General features: G+C 35.8%; 2 protein-coding genes across 2 annotated transcripts in view; one reads left to right on the top strand and one right to left on the bottom strand.

The window, feature by feature from the left end:
- The window catches only part of Plekhg7 (pleckstrin homology and RhoGEF domain containing G7), a 62,530-nt gene extending 58,997 nt beyond the window's left edge, over positions 1-3,533 (top strand). Inside the window, exons 16-17 of the mRNA XM_004650177.2 lie at positions 1,654-1,751; positions 2,847-3,533. Of these exons, the coding sequence (XP_004650234.2) occupies positions 1,654-1,751; positions 2,847-2,954 (206 nt within the window). The 3' untranslated portion in view covers positions 2,955-3,533. The remainder of the gene's footprint in view (positions 1-1,653; positions 1,752-2,846) is intronic.
- A 4,937-nt stretch (positions 3,534-8,470) lies between these two features.
- Eea1 (early endosome antigen 1) overlaps positions 8,471-17,226 on the bottom strand; it is a 127,254-nt gene continuing 118,498 nt past the window's right edge. The window contains exons 24-29 of the mRNA XM_045151905.1: positions 16,642-16,773; positions 15,352-15,537; positions 14,244-14,482; positions 13,853-13,973; positions 9,933-10,031; positions 8,471-9,240 (exon numbers count right to left, since the gene is read on the bottom strand). Of these exons, the coding sequence (XP_045007840.1) occupies positions 9,118-9,240; positions 9,933-10,031; positions 13,853-13,973; positions 14,244-14,482; positions 15,352-15,537; positions 16,642-16,773 (900 nt within the window). The 3' untranslated portion in view covers positions 8,471-9,117. The remainder of the gene's footprint in view (positions 9,241-9,932; positions 10,032-13,852; positions 13,974-14,243; positions 14,483-15,351; positions 15,538-16,641; positions 16,774-17,226) is intronic.

Raw genomic sequence — 17,226 nt, forward strand, 5'->3', positions numbered from 1 at the left:
TATATGGTTGCTGTGTACTTCAAATGACACAAATCAGAGGTGGGGCACTGTGGGGGCTGTAAACAGTACATGTCTACTTGTCTAAAAGTGCTGGTAGTTCTTAGGAGGCTGGGGGAAAAAGAGCTATTTATGGTCATATATTACTTCATTACTGTACTTCACGGAGGCTTATAAAGCCCCATATGCCCATCTTATACTCCAAATAGTTGAGTTCCATCTGGAACTGTGGCTTCAAGTTTTGAGGAATGGAGATTCCAAATACCAGCCAAGAGCAACCACGTGATCTTTAAAGCCTCACTCACCACAGAGAACTCTTAAAGAGAAAAATTAGGGAGTAAAAACACAGCCAGATCCTTTATGTGGAGCCATTTTAACAAGTTCAGATCATCTCACCCGACAGACTGGACAGGGTCTTAGTATTTTACTTTCAGCAGACTTAACTGTTCACTAAAGGAATTGTGCAGTTTAGGGCACTGTAAAAATCACCTATGAGGGCTGGAGAGATGGCTTAGCCGTTAAGCGCTTGCCTGTGAAGCCTAAGGACCCAGGTTCCAGGCTCAATTCCCCAGGACCCACGTTAGCCAGATGTACAAGGGGATGCATGCGTCTGGAGTTTGTTTGCAAAGGCTGGAAGCCCTGGTGCACCCATTCTTTATCTCTTTCTCTCTGCATCTTTCTCTCTCTGTCTGTTGCTCTCAAATAAACAAATAAAAACATAAAAAAAGAAGAATCACCTATGATACTGGAATAGTTTTTGCAATTAGGAAACTAAATACTGCATTTGCTTTCATCAGGAAGCAAAGCCTGTCCTACCCTAGTTAAGGAAGCATTAAGTTTGCCGACCTTTCCAGGTAACAATGATGGTGAATAGTACAAAAATAAAAGTCATTTGCTCTTTCCTTGCTCCCAAAGAAATCACTAAAAAAGAGCCCTGGTCTGGTTATAAGGTTTATTTCTGAACATTGAAAAATGTAGAAAGAATGTATAATCTGCCACATCTTATCCCTTGTATTTTATTAATAATTCAGGGAACAGACTTCCATTTTCAGTGCTATTACTTAACAACAAAAATATCCTCTTACAGTATCTCATGGCTTTTGAGACTGGCTTTAAAAAATGACAAGATGGTTTCTTTTGCAAACACAAAAACCATGCATTTTCATTTCACATAATTTGGTGGGTACTGATTTTTTTTTTTTCTTTTGGCTTCTCTTGACTTATTGAGAAGCATTTAGATGGGTTTTCTACTTTTGCCAAATCTTAAGCCCTATTAGGTTGTGACTTCTTTTTAAATACAAAAATAAGCATCTAAAAAGGAGTGGTGTTGGACATTAGAAAAAATAATCATTATTTTTTGTATGTTTAGCATATAAATTTACACATGCTAACAACACAAAGCCACCTAATTATGCTTTGCTTGTTCTGTGAGGAGCCAATTTCCCATCACTTAAGTCAATTGCATCTTTCATCAGCTGCCACCCTCATTACAACAAACACCAGAATAAAGCCTCATTATGTAACCTACACAAACCTCCCACCCTTATTAAAACAAAAACACACCCGAGCAAAAGATAAACCCCAGGTTCTTGTACTAAGAAACTGTTTATATTTCATAGTAAATGATTTGGTTTCTTGTCTCTGTAATCTTTCTAGTCTTTGGGCTGAAAAATACTTTTCTTATACAACATGAAAACCGCTATCGACAGTGCATAGCAGCATTCTTGTTACAAGCCCGAACAGAAAACATCAAAGTATGTATCTTAATTTTGTAAGCCTCTGATCCTTTCTGTAAGGAAAGACCTCCAATACCTTAAGGGAAGGTGAACTGGAAAGCTTTGTGTATCTCTCCCCCCAGCTTTGGGAGGGAGGGAATGAGAGGTGTGCCATCTATATATCCTGCTCAGAAACCTCTGCATCCTTACTTGCAGAGCTTAGTCTCTCACTTTCTCCTAGCACGAAAGTCAAGGGGCTGTCTCTGTAGGAAATGGGACAAGAATTGCTTTGGACTGCATGGTTAACTTTTAAGATGCTCTATAAATTTCCAAAATGCAAGTAATGTGCTGTCAGCTTATGTGAGGCCCTAATACAGCAGTGGTGAATGCCAACTCTGCTGTTCAACTGTAGCAAACAGGCCATTGCTCTTATAGCCAGGAATAGCGAGCAGCTGCCTGACCCTAGCTGCTTTACCTTAGAGGTCTCCACTTTTGTCTCTCCTCTATTAGTCTTCCATTAAGGCAACAATTTAGTCAGACAATACATCAATGTTACATGATTCTTATTACAGTTTTTAAAGACAGGATCTTGGGTCTGTCCATGTAGTCCCTGGCTGGGCTGAAACTTGGTAATATCACTCAGCATAGTCTCTAACTCATGATCCTCCTGCCTCAGACTCCTGAGTGCTGGGATTACGTGTGTGACACCATGCCCAGCTTGCATTCTTCTTAAGAACTCAATTTCCTGGTTCACCCCCCTCAGAGCATTTTTTTTCAGATTACATCACTAAAGAACATTTTTCTTAATGTTCAATTGTCCCTTAAAAAACAATTTTCTTAATGTTCCTGAAATTCAGTATCACAACTATATTGTCAGGGCTCCTTTTTCTAATTAGTCATCATTGACGATTGCCCGTGACTGTTTATCTACCGTGTGTACCTTGCCACTTAGTCCATTTGCATTTTCCCATATGATTTAGACATCAGAAAGAAAATGAGAAACATATGCAAATGATTCTTTAGTCTTCACTTTAAAGAACAAGCCAACAAATAAAATGGAAACTACTAATCCAAGTAACATGAGAAACTTTCAGTTGATTCTAATCTGTATTTTTGTGTATTTTTTTTCAACAGAAAACATGGATGGCCCAAATAACAGCAGCAATCACTGGCTTCACCAAAAGTCAGGAAACCAAGCAAGCATCTTTATTCACATTGTCCACTGAATCCTCTGAAATTTAGGGATCTAACATAAGTAATATACTTCTTCTAGAAGTTTAGAGATTAAGGTATTTGCTCATTCAAACTGTTTCTTCTTTACCACTTACCTAGTGATGTGCTGGAAAGAAATGTGCATTGCAAATGCATTCCAGAATTTGAATCAGGATAATCCTTCATATAGAGGAATAATGAAAGGAAAAATCTGAACTTTGAGGAATTTCTTAATACAGAAATAAATGATAGATGATATATAGGAAGATAGATATTATAACCCATCATCTAATGTTTTCATCAGATTTTTAAGGGGTGCGAATGAAAAAGGGTGGTAGTGTAACTTGTGACATAAGGGAGCATCAGAAAGAAACCCATGTCCACTACTATGTCCAGTATGAATTCCAGCATCTTACTCAGAATCTAGAAAATAATGAAACCAAATGTTCTATGCTGCTTTTTAACCCGTTTTACTGTTTTATAGTTCTACCCTAAACACAATGGTAATGTTTTGATACAAAGCTTTATTGTACTTTTAGTTTAAGAAATAAATGTTTGTATTTTAGTAGCAATAAATAGGAATTTAAAATTCCTATTTTTGGAAGTCAGGCTATTTATCTTGGGCATAATTACAATATGCTAACTTGAATGTAGAGAACCCAGAAGAATCAATTACACTATTTTAAGAAAGAGAAAATAAGTATTTGTTGCCATTCACTAGTTACCACTTTCCCATGAAGGACTTCATAGAAATAGCAAGTATGTGTGCCTTTCTCTTGATATTTGTTTCTTTCAAGAATGATGGTATTTGTCAAAAAAAAATTCCTTTGAAACTGAGTGCAATGTGCGTGTGTTAGCACAATGAGGTCTTTTATCTTAAAGGGTTTAAATTTAAAATTAAAACTAAATTAATTTTAAAATTAAATTTAAAATTTTAAAATTAAAATTAATTTAAATTAAAATTTTCATCAAAAAAGGAGCTTGAACTATTATATTCATCATAGGAGAATATCCTATTGCTTTGAAGAAACCAAGCTTTATCAATGAAAGTCCAGAAACTTCAATTTTTGCTATGGTACCTTTTATAATTTATAAAGTGAAAATAATGATTTGGCTACAAGCCAACTGAAATCTTAACTGGGGTTTTGAATTAAGTTGCAGAAAGGATAGAGGAGGCTGTTGGAGGAAATGGTACCCTTTGACTCTTGAAGGAGGTCACAGATTTGACCATGGGAGTGAGGCAGTGTGGACATGTGCAGCAAGCAGAAAGACTCTGAACAGGATCAAGCACTAATTAGACTCTTTACAGGCATGCCAGACACTCCCTAGAAGTGCAAATAAAAGGAAAATCTACAAACAATAACCAATAAGAATAAATGAGGGTAGGCACACTTGCTGTACAAACATGAAAACCTGCATTCCATCCCAGGACCACATAGCAAGCATGATATTTCTACACATTCCTGCAGCCCCAGCTGAGGGAGGGGGTGCAGAGACAGGAGGATCACTGTAACTCTTTGGTTAGTCAGCATAACTGAAAAAATGGGCTCCAGGTTCAATGAGGGACTCTGTGTCAAGGAAACAAGGCAGAAGACTGACGTCGTCAAGGGTGCACATGGAGCACATGTATGTGCATATACACAAGTGCACATACCCCCCCCACACACACAATGAGGGTAGGCAGCAGCAGGATGAACAAAAACAAAGATTAATGACACACATATGAAAATGCCATAATGAAATTCATGACTTTTGTGCTAACTTTAACAAGAGCATGGAGGAAGGACAAGGAGAAGAGACTGCAGGTGAGTCCTTGAGACGGCACCTGGGTGGCACTCAAAGCATCAGGTCCAGAAGACGGCAAGATGGTCTCATGAAGCGGTTTCTGCTGTAATCGTTATTTTTAGGAAGAATCACTTTACAGTGACTTTGATCTAGAAGCCAACCTAGGGGAAGGACAATGGACTAGGACTAGGTATCTCTTCAGATTCCTTTAGAACCCTGACTCCAGGAACCACAAAATTATATGCATAAGGAACTAGTTTTCTCTTTTAATCTCGCTAAAGGGAAAGACTGAATTAGCCTAAAAGATGTAAAACAGTTGAAGAATAGGTCACACATACACTTGAATTCAATAAAGCACACTAAAATAACATCCACTGTACGACAGACCCCAAGCTTGCACACTGAACTCTTCAGAGGAAATAGCTTACATGAAGGAGAGATGTCATCCTGGAACCACAGTGCACAAAACAAAGATAAAAAGTGTCAAATCTTTCTTCAAAAACCTATTTTAAATGGACACTTTGGTAGTAAGCTTACATGCAATGAATAAAAGGGGTTAATTATAGTTTGATAGTTTCTAGCTTTGTTAATCCTTCACAAAACTGAGTCAAAACACAAAGGAAATATATCCAAGTGGCATTAATAATTTCTCTTGAGATAAAGACCATAATTACTGTCTTCACTAGAGCAATGTTAAAACATAATCACTGTCTATATCACAGTGAAAAGTTCTAATCTTCTAAGCATTAAAGGAAACATGGTCACTATCTTACTCTGTTTCTAAATAAACAAGTTATAGTCATAAGATAATATCTACTAGAAAGGAATAATTTTTAATATCATCTTGAACATATTAAAAAACAAGTGACAATTCAAATAAGGATCCTTCCATTGTTCTTTACATAGCTTAAATGCTGCCTTGCAACTCATCCGTTACCTTTATAATCCATACAGCTCTAACCACTGAGATTAGAAATTACAGTATTTACTAAACTAAACTCTCTCACAAAATATGGCACAATCACATGATCACAAGTAGTAAACATAGTACAAATAGTGAGTCTCAAAACTAAATGAGGAAATAATCATGTAGAAATATGTATAGAAGATATGACTATATGACCCAATTCCAAGGAGAAAATGTCATATACATAGCTGTGTCATGTTATAATACCTTCATTGCTTCTACACAGAAAGAAACAGCAATTTCCAATCCTATTTTATACAATTTTACATAAATTTATTAAGTTTATACACAATATTCACAGCTGCAACAATAACAAATTGATCATTAAAATTCAGGCAAAGGGTAATTAAGACATGGAAATGTGTGGCACATTATAATTACAGAATATCATTCATCAAGCTTATGACTAGGAATACGAAATTTATGGCACATTTAAATATTATGGATCTAGTCATCCATGGTTTTTATAACCAAAGTGCATTAAAAAAAACTCATATTAGTCAAACAGGTCACAAATATCAAAATATATGATCATCATTTGCTTTCAACTTAGAAGCTAAACATTTTTATGCAAATGCAAGGTTAAAAAGGTGGTTTTGAAACTACATAAAATAATCATAAAGACTTTTGGAAACATAAATTTGGCAGTTGCTATTTAACACGACAATAAGGAAACTATGAAACTAGCTAAATCCACTTTCAGAGGTAGTTGAACAAAATTTATTTGTATACTGCATTGAGGTTTATGTGTTTGCTTTTTTTTTTCCTTTGAAAGAAACAAATCTTTTATCAGCAGCTTTGTCTCTTTTCTACTAGAACAAACTTTGTAGGTACAATTTATTGTACACTAACCCAGCAAGACTTGATGTTAACTCACATTAATGTGCTGGAGTTGTTGTTTCTGAACACTTGATGCCAATGTTTTGCATGCAGCAAAGAGCCAGGACTCTCCGTGTGCCAGCTCTGACTCACTGACAAAATAATGGTACCAGTCAACATCTAAACTGTACAGCCAGAACACAGAAGAGGGAATTAAAAAAAAAAACAGGGGCTGGAGAGATGGCTTAACAGTTAAGGCGCTTGCCTGTGAAGCCTAAGGACCTCTGTTCAGCCTCCAGATCCCACATAAGCCAGATGCACAGATGACACAAGCGTCCTGGCGCATGCGCAGTGGTGGCACAAGCATCTGGAGCTTGATAGCAGTGGCTGAGGCCCTGTGCACCAATGTTTTTCTCTAGAAAAAAATAATAATTTTAAAAATTCAAAAAAACAGGAAAAATTATCCTTGAATGTTTCCAACACACACTAAATTGGTAAAATGAAATAGAAAAATGTTTGGTTTCATTTATATCACAAAATAGTATAGTAGCCTATGAGAGGTAATTTGGGGTGGGGGAGACCTGTGGCATATGATTAGTTTGGCAAAAATAAGAAAAATAACCTGAAAACACATATGGTTGTATTTGTTGTTCTCCCAACAATTTTTCTTGTCAATTGTGGGAAAGGGGTTACCAGAAGTTCTTCAGTGTGTCCAATTAGGGATGGAGGGAAAAAATGCTTTAATAGATTCCTTTCATTAAGTTTTATCATCTATTAAAAATGTGGTATTTTGAGTATCTTTGTTTTTCTAACGTATCAAGTTAGTTACATGTGAAAGTATAGAATAAAGACTATTTGAAAGAATACAATTATGTAAAATGCATAAATAGCTCAGTTTGTATTCTCCAACGATTACTTGTAATAAAGAACCACTGCATTTCTTGTGTGCATGTGTATATGTACGTATGTATATATACATGCGTGCGCGCGCGCGCGCGCGCGCACACACACACTAAGGATATGTTCACCCAATTCCAGGGATTTAAACAGTATCAACAGCTGTTGACAATAGAGTTTACCTAACTGCCTAACTGTTTTAACAGTGGTATAAACGTGATCATTTAATTTTGGTGTGATACTTGAATGCAAATGTACATTATAAATTCTTTCCTACAACTATTAACTCTCATCCTTCTCTGCTATTAAATAATTGCACTGATTGAATATATAACTTTACAAAGAGAACTAAAAGCCTGCTATTAGTAACTTTTCTCTTCAGATATTTTTTAGCTTTCCAAATTTATTAGATTATGGGAAATCAACATTTAACTCCACCAGTCAGCATATAAGTGATCCCTAATGTGCTCAGCAATTAATTGTTTCACTTTTTGTTGCAACATAAGGGTTTCTAGATACATTTGTTTTGGCCCATACTCTATTCTGTAGCTGCTACTTAAAGGTAACTTCACAGCATGACTTTTGCAAAGTTAAAAGATTTCCCAGTTAACATGTAACCCAAACTCAGAAAACAAAGACAAATTTACAACTTTTAAATATCTGCCCTATTAGGTGAAGGGACTATAAAGTGAACAGTTCCTATTTTCTCACTGTGTTCCACTGTTCTCACAGGTAATACAGCAGCAGTATCAGTCACTAGTTTTAAGAATGCAAAATCACAAAACAATTACAGGGAAACATAGTTAAGTTTAGGAAAGCTGAACCAAACAAAGAAAAATAAGTAGATCCATTTAAAAAGCAACAGTCCCAAAGATACTAGACAGACAAAACCAGAGTGTATAATATAAAGGCTCATTTTAGAAGACTTCCCACTGACAAACAGGAAGAAGACGGTTCTACAATCCCTACTATTCATCTTCCAACTGAAAGGTGGGTGGGAAGTTTTACAGAATTTTTAAACAGGCAGTAATATGTAGGAGTTTAAAAATGAGATAGAAAAATACAAATTAACCTAGTCTTTGAAATAGAACCCCAGGATTATCATAAAGTATTTAATTAATTTTTCAGAAGATTTCATTAAGTTTACATGAAAATTTAACTGTTTGAACAAATACATTATTTCAACATAAACTGTATTTAGAACACCCAAGTGGTAAGTGTATAACATAACAATGTCACAGAGCAATAGGTCTAACTTTAAGAGAAAAAGCTAGAAACTGTAACTGTCCCATGTATGACTCCACAACGAGAATTCTAGTACAATCAATGTGTTATTGTGCAACAGAAGAGCAACAAGTGACAACATTCAGCAAAGTCCACAGAAACTATGAAGCTGCATCCATCATCTGTGGACAAAGAAATTATATTTAAAAAAATACATTGCTATTTTCTGTCCAAAGTTTATTTACACTTCATTGGCTAATTCTGACCTTGGCATGAAAGCTGTTTCAGGGGTTAAATGGAAAAAAGTAATGAAAGATGAACCCAATCCTCACAAAAATAGAAGAGTTTTACTTGATATTGATAACATTCCAAAATATACGAATTCTAATTTGGTCTAGTATGCAACCAAAGTCCAAATAAAAGAGTAGTCCAAGACTTCTATTAAGCACGTTTATTAAAAATCTAGTGTTAGTGTATAGTACTGTGAAGTGTGGTAAGCTGTTATCCTTGCAGGTCAATGAAACATGCGTCACAGACACGAACAGGCTTCTTGGAAGAAGGAGTTAAGGCATTTTTGCCTGAACACTCAGCACAGAAGATATTCCCACACTGTCGGCAGTGATGCTGTTGGGACAAAATTAAACAATTTCAAGCACAAAAGCAATACTAAAACATTATGAAACTACATGCGTATCACATGTGATACTGTGATGGTATACTAACTTTCCAGGGATTACTATATTATTTGATTATATCTCAGCATGTAAATTTAATCCTGTATTATATTAAACTGAAAGCTCCCTAAATCTCCCGCACAATGCTGAACAATTCAGGCAGTTTTGGTTTTTATTGTAGAATTCACAAAAAGAACTCTAGGAAGCCTTTTCGAAAGTGTCAAAGCACCATCAGATGAAAAACTATTCCTACTTACCAAAAAAGCTTCAAGAATAATACCTTAATTGGAATTTAATCATAAGAATATTATTAAAGATACATTTCTTTAAATCTCTTTGTTTTTTCTTCTTTTGGAAGAATTCAATGGTAAATGATACACAGTTTAATACCAGCCCATTGCTTCAGAAAAAGACTAAGAAAATAGCTTAGTAGGAAAGAAGTGACTGGATTTAAAACTCATACATATACAGCCAGAAACTAGCATGCATGAACTTTAATTACATAGTTTTAAACTAAATTTTACCAATAAATATAAATTTTAAAATGCACACACCAAGGGCAGAACTACTGTATGGTTAAAACACTGCTACTGAGAAATGAATTACAGAAATGTAGCTTTTTTTATGAACAAAATCATTTACCCGCCTCACTGTGACTGAGAAGCCTTTCCCGCAGGCCATACAGTTTTGTACTTCATTGTCCTCGGCCCATTTTCTATTCAATGCTTGCGTATGTTTGATCTATTAAAAAAAAGTTTTAATATATTATGATAGCCAACATGTTAAATGGATTGATTATTCTAATTGGGAACTAGATACTTACAAAACCCTTACTATATGCCACATAAATTGTACTATGTTAGACAAACTAGCACATCTCATTTGTATGCAAACTTAAATCACTTTGACCTTTAATAGACAGTAAAATTACATATATTGAAACACTGTTTTAAAATAAATTTATTATCAGAAATTTAAAGGCAGAAATACTTTGATCAACTTCTACCCCTTGAGGCATCAGCAATTTCTAAACCATACTCAATTTTTTTAAAACTCTAATGATCAATCTTTCCTTAGGATTTTTTATTTATTTATTTTGGTTTTTCAAGGTAGGGTTTCGCTCTAGCCCAGGCTGACCTGGAATTCACTAGGTAGTCTCAGGGTGGCCTGGAACTCATGGCAATTCTCCTACCTCTACCTCCTGAGTTCTGGGATTAAAGGATTGCAACACTACGCCTGGCTAGGATTCATTTTTTTAAAAAAAGATTTTAAGGGCTGGAAAGATAGCTTAGCAGTTAAGGTTCTTGCCTGCAAAGCATAAGAACCCAGTTTAATTCCCCAGTAGCCGCATAAGCCAGATGCACAAAGTAGCACTAGCACATGTGTCTGGAGTTCATTTGCAGTGGCTAGAGACTCTGGCATGCCCATTCTCATCCTCTCTCTCTCCGCCCTTCCCTCACTCTCAAACTGATAAATAAATAACATATAAAAAGATTTTTAAAACATTTTATTCATCTATGTCTGAAGAGACTGAGAAAGAAAATGAATGAGAATGGGCACGCTAGGGCTGCTTGCTATTGCAAATGAACTCCAGATGCATATGTCACTTTGTACATATGATTTTATGTGGGTTCTGGAGAATTGGACTCAGGCTAGCAGGCTTTGAAAGCAAGCACCTTTAACTTACAGTTCATCTTCCTGGCCCTTTCCTCAAGATTCTGAGAGTAATCAAAATTCCAAAGGCTTTCTTCATGGAAATAGAAAAAACAATCCAAAAATTCATTCGGAATCACAAAAAACCTCGAATATCTAAAATAATACTGAGCAACAAAAAACAGGCTGGTGGTATCACCATACCTGATTTTAACCTATACTACAGAGCCATAGTAACAAAAACAGCATGGTACTGGCACAAAAACAGACATGTAGATCAGTGGAACAGAATAGAGGATCCAGATGTAAGCCCAAGTAGCTATAGCCACCTGATATTCGATAAAAATGCCAAAAATACTCATTGGAGAAGAGACAGCCTCTTCAGCAAATGGTGTTTTGAAAACTGGATATATAATAGCTGGGAAATGGAACCAGCCTAGATGTCCATCAACAGATGAGTGGATAATGAAGATGTGGCACATTTATACAATGGAGTTCTACTCAGCGGTAAAGAAAAATGAAGTTATGAAATTTGCAGAAAAATGGATGGACCTGGAAAGTATTATACTAAGTCAGGTAACCCAGGCCCAGAAAGCCAAGCGCCACATGTTCTCTCTCATATGGGGATCCTAGCTACAGATGACTGGGCTTCTGCGTGAGAATGAAAATACTTAGTAGCAGAGGCCAGTAAGTTGAAAAGGAGACATAAAGGGTGGAGAAAGGAAGGGAGGAGGATACTTAATAGGTTGATATTGTATATATGTAATTACAATGTTTGTAATGGGGAGGTAATATGATTGAGAATGGAATTTCAAACGGGAAAGTGTGGGGGTGGGGAGGGAGGGAATTACCATGGGATATATTTTATAATCATGGAAAATGTTAATAAAAATTAAAAAATAAATAAATAAATAAATAAATATTTAAATAAAACATGCCAAAAATACTCATTGGAGAAGAGACAGCCTCTTCAGCAAATGGTGTTTTGAAAACTGGATATATATCTGCAGAAGGATGAAAATAGATTCTTCTCTCTCGCCATGCACAAGAATTAAGTCCAAATGGATTAAAGACCTTAACATCAGACCGGAAACTCTGAAACTGCTAGAGGAAAAAGTAGGGGAAACCCTTCAACATATTGGTCTTGGAAAAGACTTTCTGAATACAACCCCAATTGCTCAGGCAATAAAACCACAGATTAACCACTGGGACCTAATGAAATTACAAAGATTTTGCACCGCAAAGGACACAGTGAAAAAAGCAAAGAGGCAACCTACAGAATGGGAAAAAATCTTCGCCAGCTATATATCTGATAAAGGATTAATATCTAGGATATACAAAGAACTCAAAAAGTTAAATAATAAGGAATCAAACAAGCCAATCAAAAAATGGGCTATGGAGCTAAATAGAGAGTTCTCAAAGGAAGAAGTACGAATGGCATATAAGCATCTAAAAAAATGTTCTACGTCACTAGTCATCAGGGAAATGCACATTAAAACTACATTGAGATTCCATCTCACTCCTGTCAGATTGGCCACCATCATGAAAACAAATGATCACAAATGTTGGCGGGGATGTGGAAAAAAAGGAACCCTTCTGCACTGCTGGTGGGAATGCAATCTGGTCCAGCCATTGTGGAAAACAGTGTGGAGGTTCCTAAAACAGCTAGAGATTGATCTACCATATGACCCAGCTATAGCACTCCTAGGCATATATCCAAAAGACTCATCACATTTCCTTAGAAGTACGTGCTCAACCATGTTTACTGCTGCTCAATTTATAATAGCTGGGAAATGGAACCAGCCTAGATGTCCCTCAACAGATGAGTGGATAATGAAGATGTGGCACATTTATACAATGGAGTTCTACTCAGCGGTAAAGAAAAATGAAGTTATGAAATTTGCAGAAAAATGGATGGACCTGGAAAGGATTATACTAAGTGAGGTAACCCAGGCCCAGAAAGCCAAGCGCCACATGTTCTCTCTCATATGTGGATCCTAGCTACAGATGACTGTGCTTCTGCATGAGAATGAAAATACTTAGTAGCAGAGGCCAGTAAGTTAAAAAGGAGACATAAAGGGTAGAAAAAGGAAGAGGGGAGGATACTTAATAGGTTGATATTGTATATATGTAATTACAATGATTGTAATGGGGAGGTAATATGATGGAGAATGGAATTTCAAATGGGAAAGTGTGGGGGTGGGGAGGGAGGGAATTACCATGGGATGTATTTTATAATCATGGAAAATGTTAATAAAAATTAAAAAAAAAAGATTCTGAGCGCATATATATATATACACTGTCATGTGTATATGGACAGGAATATGCCTCCATGCCTACCTTTTACAAGGTATGAGGGATCCACACCCAGGTCCTGATGCTTGCACTGCAAGCACTTTACCAACTCATTCTTTTCTCCAGCCCCTATACTTCTTTGTTTTGTGTATTTTGTAGTACATTCTGGCCTTGAATTCACAATGATGGTCCTGCCTCAGCCTTCCTAAGTGCTAGGATTAAAGCTGTGTACCACCAGGATAATCTGGAACTCATTGTGTAGTCCTAGGCTTGCCTTGAACTCACAGTAATCCTCCTACCTCTACCTTCTGAGTGCTGGGATTAAAGATGTGTGCCACCATGCCTGGCTTCCTTATCTTTTACATTATCCATAAAACTTATAATAATATCACCACAAAGGCACTGATTGGCTATCTAAAAATATTTATGAAACATGCATCAATTATTATTTTGGGTTTTTATTTATTATACAGTGCTGGAGACTGAACCTAGCCACATGTCTTACCACTGAGCTACGTCCTCAGACCTAGAGGGTTTTCTTTAAAGGTGAAAATAGGCTTTTTACTAAATCAATTCTAAGGTAAACACATGTTCCATGTCTTCAAGTGACTTACCTGTAGGGATTGGTTCTCTCTGCCTAGCTCCTGTACCGCTGCAGTTGTATTATCCAGCTTTCTTTGTAATTCTAGTACTTTGGCCTGAAGCTTTTCTATTTCACCTTCTCCTTTTAGACATCTGACAGAAGATATTGCAAAGAGAATTAATTTTTAAGAAATTACTAAAGACCCTCCTAGAATATAGGGAATAGATATTCTGGTAATTTTAAATATATTGCATTAATTTTAACTGTCTGCTTACTATTAAGGGTTGATATTTAGAATGCTATTCATATATCTGTAGGGATTATACTTTCCTTAATTCTTCCTCAAGTGGGAAAATGCGGACTATGGCAATCCTTTTATCATTGAGAATAGGTACAAACTAATTTTACCACACTTCAATCACCTTTCCAGGAGTGCTCGTCTTTCATCTTGGTTATTCTGAACTGTTGCTTCTAAAACAGCAATTTCTCCCCGTAAGTCATCCGTCTGTTTTTCAAGCTCACTAACTCTCCGTTGACTAGACTGCCATTCCTTCTTTACAGTGCCTAGGTTTTCATTTAATGTTGTGATCTGCATGGTAAGCTTAGCCTCATTTTCTTCATGCTTCTTCATTCCTGCTTCCTTTTCTTTTATTTCAGAATGCTGGGCAAGAAGAAAGAAAGCAGACATGGCAGGAAAGGACAGGCTATGGTAAAAGCAATATAAAATAATTTATTTTGCTTAGTGAGTTTAAAATACTAAAAATACAAATAACACTGCTTCTTCTTGAAAGAACACAGTAGAACGTATTTCCTCACATGCTAATAAAACTGATTCTGAAAACATGTAGCTTAAAAGGACTAAAATTTCAGCAGAAATGATGGCTAGTAAGTCTCATAAGATGAAGGTAAAGAGACACAGCTTGAAGTTGATCTTTTGTCCACCACAACAGGTGAAAGTGCACTTAAGAGACAGTAAGATGTCCTGGAGACAAGACTGGAATCTCATCATGGCTGTCAATGCATCCTTCAGTCTATCAGCCCACCAAAATCATAATACAAGCTTTCAGATTAACTGAGTCATTCAAGAGTCAAGCTATCTGGGGAAATTTGAGTCAGTTCACTAAGGGAAAGACAGATGCTTCCTATTAGACACTCACAATGCAGGGAAGGAAAAGCAGATTTTGGTCATCATAATTCCAAGCTGATACTTCCATTCCCCCTGACCAACATTTACTCTGACCAAACAAGTGAGTTTACATGATTAGCTTTCACACCACTTATCTCCATCAGTATTATTGTAAAAATGTTTTCAAATTATTTTAATTGAATTTTTACCTAATAGAAACCAATATATTATTACAGAATAAGATATTTCAATCGCACTAGCTGCTTAAGCAAATTCAATGTCCTTTCATGGAAAATACAATGTTAAGAAAGCATTTTAGCCATAACTTTGAGGTAGAAAAATCTCCTCATTGGGTGGATTCAATGCTCTACTATAAAACATAAGTCCTACCATTAACTACTGACCAGCTTAGCTTCTTTCTGAACAAACTCTTGCTTTAGCTCCTCTTCCTCCTTTTCCACCTGCTCTTTCAGCATCTGCTGGTTTCTCTTCTCCTGCTCCAGAGCTGCCATCATGGAGTCCACTTTGCCTTGGAGTTCTAATTTCTGCTGAATCAAAAGCTGTTTGGCATCCTTGAGATTTGTTACCTCCTGTTGAAGAAGGCTCAGCATGAGTCATCCCTAAGAGGTTTTTCACTGAGCGCTGAATGTATGCAATTTATCACAACAGATGGTTTTACCCACTTGTGAGATTCAAGTTCAGTATTTCAAACAATTGGTTAAAAAAGTAAACTTTTAATATATGTTTTGATTATGTGAAATATATATTATGCAAAAAACTCTATTCACTCCTTCCAACTTTCTTATTTAATATGTATTTACTGGTTACTTTTTAGTCAAAATCAATTGTAATACATTCTGAGGTATACTGAAGTATATATCTTCTCTGACTTAAGACGTCACTACAGGGGCAGAGGACCATGAGATTAAATGATGAGGCAAAATGCTGAGAACATCAACAGATATGAAGGAACTATAATGGCTTTAAAAGGAAATCTAACCTTCTCTAAGAAACTAAGTAACATTTTACAAAGTAAATGATAAGGTTTCTTCTGCTAACACCCTATCTGATGTTTATAAAAGACAGAATGTTTAAAACAAGAAAACTGAAAAACAAACAGAATCCCTTCAAAATATAAATTCTATATTCTCACATATTTATAAGCTTATTTCATTCATGAATATAACTTTCTAAAATATTATCCCTTTTTATTATTATTTCAATTAAATCTCAATCTTTATAATTACTTTACTCAGTAACCTGAAAACAAAAGTAACACAGTTTCAATATGGGCATAGATATCATGTAATACAAGGATAATATTGTGACAGGAATATTTGTCAAAAACATCTAAACAGGGACTGGAGAGATAGAGGTTAAAGGCACTTATGTGTAATGCCTCATGGCCTGTGTTCAATTCCACAGTTCCCATGCATAGCCAGATGTACAAAGTGGTGATGTGCCTAGAGTTCATTTGCAGCATCAGGAGGACCTGTGTACCCATGCACCCATTCTCTTTCCCTCCTCTCCCTTCCAAATAAATAAATAAATACTTTCTAAAACACAACGAAAATTTTCCTTAGCATATGGTAGAGTTCTCAGTTTCTATACTGTATCACTATATGTTTACATATAAATGCATAAAGCACAGAAATACAACACAGAAGAGCGGTCAGATGGTTAGCTTCACCTACCTTTATGCTCTCTTGTCTGTGGGACTTGAGGTCTTCACTTAGCCTAGTGATTTCTTTTTCTTGTCTACACTTAATCTCCTCTATCTCTGCCAGTTTAGATTTTTCATTCACTAGTTCTTTTTCTTTTGTTTTCTGCAGAAAAAAATGATCAAAATTAGTGCTAAAGCACACATTTGAAAAATAATTTTACAGAAATATTGTTCATGACACTGGCTCTGTCACTTTTTACTTAATTTGAGCAAATTATATACCCTGTCCTGTCTATTTCAATTAATATCAACATAAGGATTAAATAGTTACAGCATACACTGAAATGAACAGTGCCTGGCCAGACTAAGGCTACTCTAGCATTTAGCAATACTATTCTTATTCTTATAACTTCCATTATTATCATTGTCTCTACATAAGACCTCTACTGGACCATCAAAGATTATCTCATTACTTTCTGTATTAGACAGACTTTTTAATCTCTATTTTATAGAGAGAAAATCAGAGGTTTGAGAGAAATTAATCTATTAGAGATATAATTATCACTAAAAGAAGAGGTGTCTAATCTAAACAACCTTGCAATTAAACATTTCTACT

This window comes from Jaculus jaculus, chromosome 6, assembly GCF_020740685.1.
Source record: "Jaculus jaculus isolate mJacJac1 chromosome 6, mJacJac1.mat.Y.cur, whole genome shotgun sequence".
Lineage (NCBI taxonomy): Eukaryota > Metazoa > Chordata > Mammalia > Rodentia > Dipodidae > Jaculus > Jaculus jaculus.